At 39.0% G+C, this 9300-nt stretch overlaps 1 protein-coding gene across 1 annotated transcript; it reads left to right on the forward strand.

The window, feature by feature from the left end:
• Positions 1-1944: 1944 nt before the first annotated feature.
• Positions 1945-4332, forward strand: LOC121247322. Its single transcript, XM_041145690.1, has 6 exons — positions 1945-2503; positions 2642-2702; positions 2754-2999; positions 3108-3231; positions 3345-3543; positions 4142-4332. The coding sequence occupies exons 1-6, from the start codon at positions 1945-1947 to the stop codon at positions 4330-4332; spliced, it is 1380 nt and encodes a 459-aa protein (XP_041001624.1).
• Positions 4333-9300: the final 4968 nt, after the last annotated feature.

The raw sequence follows: 9300 nt of genomic DNA on the forward strand, positions 1-9300 counted from the left end.
TCATTTTTGGATTGGGGCGCCGGGTTTGGCCTCAAGTTGAAAGCAGGAAATTGTCTATGAAACGCTCCCTACATATTGTTGTTCTTGTAATATGCAGGGTCATAATTCGAGAACGTGTAATCCTGGAAAGGCTGGCAAGAATGGGAGAAGAAAAGTTGGTAAAATAGGCCAATCCGAGACAAAGGCACGGTTAGAAGATCAAGGGGTAGAGCAAAATGTTTCTGATAATGTGGAAGTGCCCCTTCTTGTCGCTGTGAACAATACTGATGTTGTTGAAAATTGTATGGGGCTGGAAAGGGAAACAGAGGATGCTGGGATGGAGGAGGTGACTAAAGTACATTCAACAGATCATGTGCAGTTGGTTTCTGATAAGGAAGGTAATTCGGTGCAGTTGGTAGACCAGGTGGTGCAGTTGGTAGCTGAGACGGATGATCTCTCGGTGCAGATGTATGAATTACATCCTCCTGTGACAGAAAATGTGGTGCATTTGGTGACTTTGGCGGAAACAGAGGCGGCAAAGGAATCGGTGATAATTGTTGATGACCCAGTTTGTGCTGGGAATGTTACGAGTGCGGATGTGAATCAACTAGTGCATAGTCAGTTAGTGCAGAATATTGTTGATGACCCAGTTTGTGCTGGGAATGGTTTATGGATTGCGGACGTGAATCAACTAGTGCAGAATCAGTCAGTGCAGAATAGTGTGGACGTGAATGTTCCAATAATAGTCCAAAATCAACCAGTGGCGGAAGAGGAATCTGATGAGGAAGTTGATGAAGAAATTTTGATGGAAGAGAATTGTTCTTCGGAGCCGGAACCAGAACAGCAACCCGAGGTTTTTTCACAGGATAAAGAGTATTTTACAGAATCTGAGGTGAATGAAGGTAAAAAGAGGTATAAGAAAAAGTTGTTTATTAAAATGCGTAGTTCTTCTCAGGTTATTGCCCAAAACTTGAATATTGCTAAATGATTGATTCAATCTTGGTATGGAATATTAAAGGGGTTGGGACCTCTAGAAGTAGATTAAAGAAGTTGGTGGGAAGATATAAACCGAAAATTGTTGCTCTATTAGAACCTTTCCAGAATTTAGAGGGTGCTCATAAATTGGCAAGATGTCTAAATTTTGATAAGTTGATTTCAAATGCAATGGAAGGGAGGAAAATATGGATTTTTTGGAGTAGTAGTCATAAGGTGCAAGTTGTCAGGATAGGAATGCAATTTATTTCCTATGCCAGATGTTCTTGGGTGGATAGGCAATATCTGTGGGACGATCTTAGCATTAATAATTTGAATTCAGAGTCTTCTGTAGTTGGGGGGATTTTAATATTATCCGGAATGATTCGGAAAGGAGAAGAGGAAGACCTCGCCCGAATGTTGCTATGGATGATTTTAATGATTGGATTCATCAAGGGGGCTTATGGATATGGCTACGAAAGGGAGTATTTTTACTTGGTGTAATGGGCAGTCGGATTTGGCCCGTTCATGGGCACGACTTGATCATGCTCTAATGGATAGTTCTTTCATTAATTTGTTCCCTAATGCTATTTGCTCTTATTTGTCGAGGTCTACTTCGGATCATGCCCCCATGTTCATTGAGTTCAAAAAAGATCCTTTTTCATATGGGCCGTCTCCATTTCGTTTTCAACAAATGTGGGTGAATCATCATGGTTTCCTAGATTGTGTTCGAGCTGCTTGGAGTTTACAGGTGGAAGGTTCTCCGATACTGAGTTTGAGTAGGAAATTAAACATACAAAGGTGATGCTTCATGAATGGAATAAAAGAGTATTTGGCCGCACTATGGGGCGTATTGATGCCCTTGAAAAATAGGTTGAGGTGATTGAATAGCAGCTTCAAACGAATTGGGAGGTAAATTTGGAAAGAGAACTACATGAGGCAGTCTCGGATCTGGCTAGTTGGAGGCGTCGGGAAGAGATGAGATTGACTCAAATGGCGAAGCTAAAATGGAAGTTGGAGGGTGATTGTAACTCAAAATTTTTTCATGCTTGTTTTGCTAATAAGGGAAGGAAAAGAGTGCTGGAAATGCGATTGAATGGGGTGGTTCATGAGAGCCTGGAAAGCATACATCAAGGGGCAGTGGAGTTTTTTCAAAATTCACTTCAAGGAGAGCCAACCATGGAACAACCTAGCCTGGAAGGGCTCATTGATCTGGTCATTCTTGAAGAGGAAAATGTCTCTTTGCTTCAGCCGCTTACGTTAAAGGAAGTGTTTGAGGCCTTATCATCCATTCCAAATCATAGTACTCTAGGGCCTGATGGATTTGGATCGGGTTTTTATAAAAGTAGTTGGGAGGTGGTTAAGATTGATGTCTGGAAGGCAGTATTGGAATTCTTTATGACTAAGGATCTTCCAAAATTTTCCACGGCCTCATACTTGGTTCTTATACCAAAGATGGAGTCGCCCACAGGTTTTGATAAATTTCGCCCTATCAGTCTTTGTTCTGTCTTTTATAAAATTTGCTCCAAGATTATTGTCTCTCGATTAACAGGTATATTACCTCGCTTGATTTTTTTGGAGCAATGAGCCTTTATTCCTGGAAGGAGTATTTTTGAGAACATTAGCCTCACTCAGGAGTTGGTGCATTCTATTAATAAAAGGATACATGGGGGTAATATTATGCTTAAAGTGGATATGGCGAAAGCTTATGATCGGGTGGATTGGGGGTTTTTGATATTGGTATTACGAAGGTTTGGTTTTTCCGCTCAATTCTGTGATTTGATTTATTCATGTATTTCTAGCCCTTGGTATTCGGTCATGATGAATGGTACCGTTAAGGGTTTCTTTCCAGGTGGTCGAGGTCTTCGTCAAGGTGATCCTCTGTCTCCTTATTTGTTTATCATTCAACAAGAGGTCCTATCCCGGTTGATCCATAGGAGTGTGCGAGAGAATCAGTTTGGGCTATTCTCTCAGGCCAGAGGTATGCCTATTATCTCTCTCTTGATGTATGCTGATGATGTTATGGTATTTTCTAATGGAAGTCAAAGGTCAGTGCGGGTTCTTCAACAAATTCTGATTCAATATGAGAAGTGGTCGGGACAAACTATTAATGTTCAGAAATCTGCTTTGTATTGTTCTAATAAAATTCCAAATAGGCGGAAGCAATGGCTTTTACGTCAGATGGGCTTTATGGAAGGGATATTCCCTTTCAAATATTTAGGAGTGTCGATAATTCGAGGGCAATTGAAACAGGCTCATTTAGAAGATATGGTGAATAAAGTGAGGCAAAAGATTAGAGGCTGGAAGATGAGGCTTCTTTCTTCGGGAGAAAAACTGTTCTTTTGAGGCATGTTATATCTAGTATGACTATCCATCTATTTGTTGTTTTACAGGTTCCTCAAGTTACTATTGCCAAGATTCAAAGATTGATGAGCTCATTCTTTTGGGGAGAAGCTGATGGGCGAGATAAAAGGAAATGGTTGGCTTGGAATAAGATTTGTAATCCTGTGGAAGAAGGAGGACTTAGTATACGAAGTCTTCAGGACATTCAGAAAGCCTTGCATATGCGCTTTGCTTGGAATCTTATTCAAGGTAATTCTTTATGGGCTAATTTTTTCAAAGCCAAATATGTTGGAATGAGGCCGTGGTCTCTTATAGATACTAATAAAGGATCTAGATTTTGGAGAATGGTTGCTAATTATATTCCGTTGTTGTTAAACAATTCCAAATGGAAACTTAGAGAGGGAGAGATTTTTTTCTGGTATGACAAATGGAGGGATAATGGTCCACTGATTAATGATATGCCTGTGGTGGGTTCACCCCTTTTGAAAGTTAAAGATTGCAGGTTGTCGGATAGTTGGGATGTGGAGTTGTTGGAGAATTTAGTAGGGAAAGATAAGGTAGATGAAATTATAACTGCTTTAGCTGGGCCAAATAATAGGAAGGATGTTCTAATTTGGACTCCTACGGATACAAGTATTTTTTCTACAAAATCTGCTTGGAATTGTATTCGTATTAAAGGTAATTCTATGGATTGGCATGCGTGGGTTTGGCATAAGTCTTCCATTAAAAATGTCTATCCATTTTTGGAGGACATGGTTTATGGCTTTGAGTGTGGATGATAGGCTACGCCGTATTGGTATTCCTATTGTATCCAAATGTGACTGTTGTAATATTGGTCATATTGAAGATATTAATCATGTGCTTTTTGAGGGTGAATTTCCACAAAGAGTGTGGTCCTTCTTTGGAAATCTTTTTGGTATACCTCTTGGTAAATCTTGGAAACAGCATGTTGGGATTTGGTTTAGGCGTGCTAGCTCCTCTTCACAGGTGGGCTTTATTGTTGGAATACTTCCCATTATTGTTACTTGGCGTCTATAGAGGAGGAGATGTCTAGCTCCTCTTTCTCAGGTGGCTAAGCAAAAAAAGAGTATTACGTAGAGATGGCATGATCCTTAAGGCCTTGCGGATAAATCCGGTGGTTCCGAGAGTTCCATGCTGTAAATTGGTAAGGTGGGTTAAACCACCGCTGGGATGGTATAAATTGAACACGGATGGTAGTAGTATTGATAATCCTGGTTCCTATGGCATTAGCGTTCGAGATGAATCAGGTGGGTTTGTCCAGGCTTATGCATCTCATATTGGTTTTGGTTCTAATAATAAAGCGGAGCTCATGGCACTCCTTCATGGGCTGAGAGTTTGCAAATTGTTGAATATTTCAAATGTAATAGTTGAAATGGATTCTATGGTGGTTATCTCATGGTGGCTCAGAGGGAGATGTGGTGTGTGGTACCTTGAGGATTTTTGGGAGGAAATTGTTGATTTATCCTGTATGATTAATTGTCGGTTGCAGCATGTTTTTTGTGAAGGTAATAGGGTGGCAGATTGATTAGCTAAGGAAGGGGCTTCAGGTTCTGAATGGGTTTTTTTTAATAATCATGATTTGCCTCGGGTTCTTAAAGGCTTGTTTCGTTTGGATTCTTTGGGACTTCCATCTTTGAGATGTTAGGTCTAGTTTTTTGTGGTGGTTCTCTTTTCCTTGATTGATCTATAGGCTTGTTATAGTTGGTTTTTCTTTTTTTCTGGTTGTGATCTTTCGGGGTCACCTTTAAAGCTTGTTTTGTTACACGGTATTCCTCCGCCATAAGTGAGGGTAGTTTTAATAATAAATATGGGAAGGGGACACTATTGGACATGTGATTCTCCGCTCTTCTAAAAAAAAAAGTCACGCCAAGTCTATTTATGATCATGTTATTAATTCATGCTTTTACTGTCATGCATGCATTTTTAAACTATCAGTTTAGTTCTTTGTTAACTTGCTAAGATTTGTGATAATATCTTACCGTGGTAGTCCCAACTACAATTCCCCCTTGAATGGTAGATCATGTTGTGTCCCCCAGACTGGGAGATACAACGGATGCTGGCTGGCTGGAGACGATCGACTAGGCAGTGCATACACGATGCAAAGCTCGTAGCCTCCATGATTCGATTCATAGATAGTATTATGGCATCCCTGATCGAGTTGCGCGAGCTCCTCAACAGATTAGCCCAGTAGATGTTTAAGTTTATGCATGTACTTATGGAGTTCTGTCTCCTGTACTTTTGTCATTAAAGACATTTGGATTTATGTTGTAATCAAGAATGTCTATCACTTTAATGTTTATGTATTATGTTTCAAAGTTTTTGGGATATATGTGATGCCCCCAGCCCCCGTTTGGGACAGGACAGTGAGTGAAGTATCGGGACATGTAACTCAAGGCTACATACTCCCGTACATGACAGTTACGACACAATGCACCTATTATATTCTAACAGTATGTAATAATTCGAAGCAGAATAATTCGTGTAAATCTAAGTAAGATTTATAGTAATTGTAAAATAGTATGGTACCATAAGCTAATTATCCCAACATGACTTTACTTGTTCAAAATATTTCCAAAATATGTTTGAATTTTCCCAAAACAAAGGGTCTCCAAAATAAGCCATAAATTGATATGAATCCGTGGGAATGGAATCCCTTGAACCCACAATCAATTTGAACACTCACCCAAGAAAGCCAAAAATCAAGTCAATAGATAGAGAATCTAGACCCATTGAGAACTCGTTTCAAGAACCTAGATTATATTAAAATCTAGACCCGTTGAAGAACCTGTCTCAAGAACCCAGATTACAAGGAGGAACGCCACAAAGGTTGTGATTTATCTTTGATAAGTTCAAAAATTCAATCAAGAAAAAGATGAGTAAACTCAACTCATAGTGAAAATTCAATATTGTCTAAAAACAACTTGTGTCGGATGGCTACAAGGTATTAAATACCTAAACCCCAATTAACCCTAGGCCAAAACAAGGCCCCTTTTATCCAAAATGCCCTTGGATGAATAGTGCCGTAACTATAGTAATGCGGCTATAGTAACTTCTTGAAACCCTAGTTCAACAAAATAAAGCATATGTGGGCCAAACATCTTCAAGCCCGATTATTCTAGATTAATTCCTATAACTAATAAAACAAATCCTTTAAATGATTTAAACAAATTGAAAGACTTTAAAAACAATAGGCCCAAACAATAACTCTAAGTCATGTCTTCCACAGCTTGTATCAAGTGGATCAAAACTGGTTCTCCTTCTTTCAAGCTCATCTTGAGTGTTAGGCTCTTACTAGCTTCATCTCAAGTGGATTGCACCAATCTTTGCATTGCTTCCTTGATCTCCTTGGCTCTTGATCTTGTAATTGGCCCATCTGGAACTTGGAAAGGATCTTTAAGACTAGAGCCACCTTGGTTCCCATCATTCCCCTCTCCTCAAAAGGATTCGACCTTGAATATTCACCTACATCAAAAGGAGAAAGATCAGAAACATTGAAAGTAGCATAAACATTATACTCACCTTGAAGGTACACTTCATATGCATTGTAATTAATTTTCTCAAGAATTTGGAAAGGTCCATCGCCTCGAAGATGCAACTTAGTCCTTCTATGGGCTGGGAATCTTTCTTTGCCCATGTAAACCCAAACCCAATCTCCTGGTTCAAAGATGACACGCTTTCGTCCTTTATTCGCTTGGGAAGCAACCCTTCATTCTTTTGGGCAATTTGAAGCCATACCCTCTCACGAAGTGACTTTACCAACTCCGCCTTATTTTGTCCATCCAAGATACTCTGGATGATAGAGCATTAGCAATAATGTTCTCCTTACCTTGCTTATAACGGATGACATATGGAAATGTCTCAATATATTACATCCATCTAGCATGCCTTTTATTCAACTTACCTTGACCCTTGAGATGCTTCAATGATTCATGATCGGTGTGGATCACAAATTCCCTAGGCCATAGGTAGTGCTGCGGTTTGGCTAACGAGAGTGCCTTAAGTACTCTCAAACACTCTCGCTACTATTCTTTACTTTATTATTACTTTTCACCTACTTTTACTACTATTCATTCCTTTTCACCTACTTTTTACTACTATTCAATATTCTATTATTACTTTTTCAATACTTTTTCACTACTATTCACAAACACTTTCACTATCCAAACATAGTAGACTCTAATGCACGAACAAGAGCATAAAGCTCTTTGTCATAAGTAGGGTATTTCAGGGACGCCCCACTTAGCTTCTCACTGAAGAAAGCTATGGGATGCCTATCCTGCATCAAAATGGCTCCAATCCCTATTCCTGAGGCATCACATTCAATCTCAAAAGTTTTGTTAAAATCAGGTAATGCTAACACAGGTGCAGAGCACAACCTTTCTTTAATAGTGGCAAAAGCATTCTCTTGATCAACCTCCCAATGGAATCCAACATTCTGTTTAATTCCCTCAGTGAGTGGTGCAGCAATGGTGCTAAAGTCTCTAACAAAACGCCTATAAAAGCTAGCTAAGCCATGAAGGCTTCTTACCTCAGTGATGATAACCAAGAAAAACAACTTTGTCCATGCAAAAGGTATATTTTTTAAAATTAGCATACAACTTTTCACATCTCAACATATCAAACACATATCGCAAATGTTCAATATGTTTATTTAAGTCCTTGTTGTACACTAGGATATCATCAAAATACACAACCACAAACTTGCCTATGAACGCACATAGGACATGGTTTATTAATCTCATGAAAGTACTAGGCGTATTTGTAAGTCCAAATGGCATAACCAACCATTTAAAATCTCATACTTAGTCTTAAAAGCAGTTTTCCATTCATCACCCTCTTTCATTCTAATTTGATGATACCCACTTTTAAGATCAATTTTCTGAAAATACATGAGCCATGCAATTCATCAAGCATATTATCTCATCTAATCTAGGAATAGGATGACGATACTTTACTATGATATCGTTGACCGCCTTTCAATCAACGCACATCCCTTATGTCTCATCCTTCTTTGGCACTAGCAGCACTGATACTGCACATGGGCTCATGCTCTCCCTCACGTACCCCTTACTCATCAAATCCTCAACTTGCCTTCGAAGCTCTTTTGTCTCCTCTAGATTACTCCTATAGGCTGGTTGGTTTGGAATAGCAGCTTCGGGTACAAAATCAATCTGATGCTCAATTCCTCTAATGGGTAGCAACTCATTTGGCATCTCCTCTGTGAATAGATCCTCAAACTCTTGCAATAAAGAAGCAACCAAACTAGGAAGAGACTGGTTAGTTTCATCAAGATTAAGATGAGACTCTTTATAGACAAGAAAAATCATAGGGCGATCTGCTAAGAAAGCCCTCTCAACCTCACTCTCTCTTGTATAGAAACTCACTTTTGTCTTTCATTTTCTCTCTGTAGACTCTCCTTCTTTTTTGCTCATTTCCACTCTCACTCTTTTGTTTTTTGTTTTTTTTTTTTTTTTCTTTTTTTTTGCTCAAACTCTTTTTCACTCTTTCTTTTTTTATCACGCTCATTTTCACTCTTTATTTTTTGAACAACCTCACTTTTCAGTTTTAGTTGGTTTTCATGGACTTGTCTTGGAGTTAAAGAAGTAAGCTCGATTGTTTTGCCCTCCTTTTCAAAGCTGTAAATGTTCTTGAACCCATCATGTGTCACCCTCCTATCATACTGTTACGGCCTCCCCATCAAAATATGGCCAACATGTATAGATACAATATCACAAAACACCTCATCCTGATACTTCCCAATTGAAAAAGTAACCAACACTTGTCTATCCACCCTAACCTCCCCACAATCATTCAATCATTGCAATTTATATGGTCTAGAATGTTTTAAGGTTGGTAAATTCAATTTCTCAACCAAAGTAGTGCTAGCCACATTAGTACAAATCCCCCCATCAAGGATCATACTACATACCTTGCTGTTGACATGGCATCTAATATGAAAAATGTTATCTCTCTCTTGCTCTGCAT

The sequence above is a fragment of the Juglans microcarpa x Juglans regia genome, chromosome 1S (genome assembly GCF_004785595.1).
Source record: "Juglans microcarpa x Juglans regia isolate MS1-56 chromosome 1S, Jm3101_v1.0, whole genome shotgun sequence".
NCBI classification, from domain to species: Eukaryota; Viridiplantae; Streptophyta; class Magnoliopsida; order Fagales; family Juglandaceae; genus Juglans; species Juglans microcarpa x Juglans regia.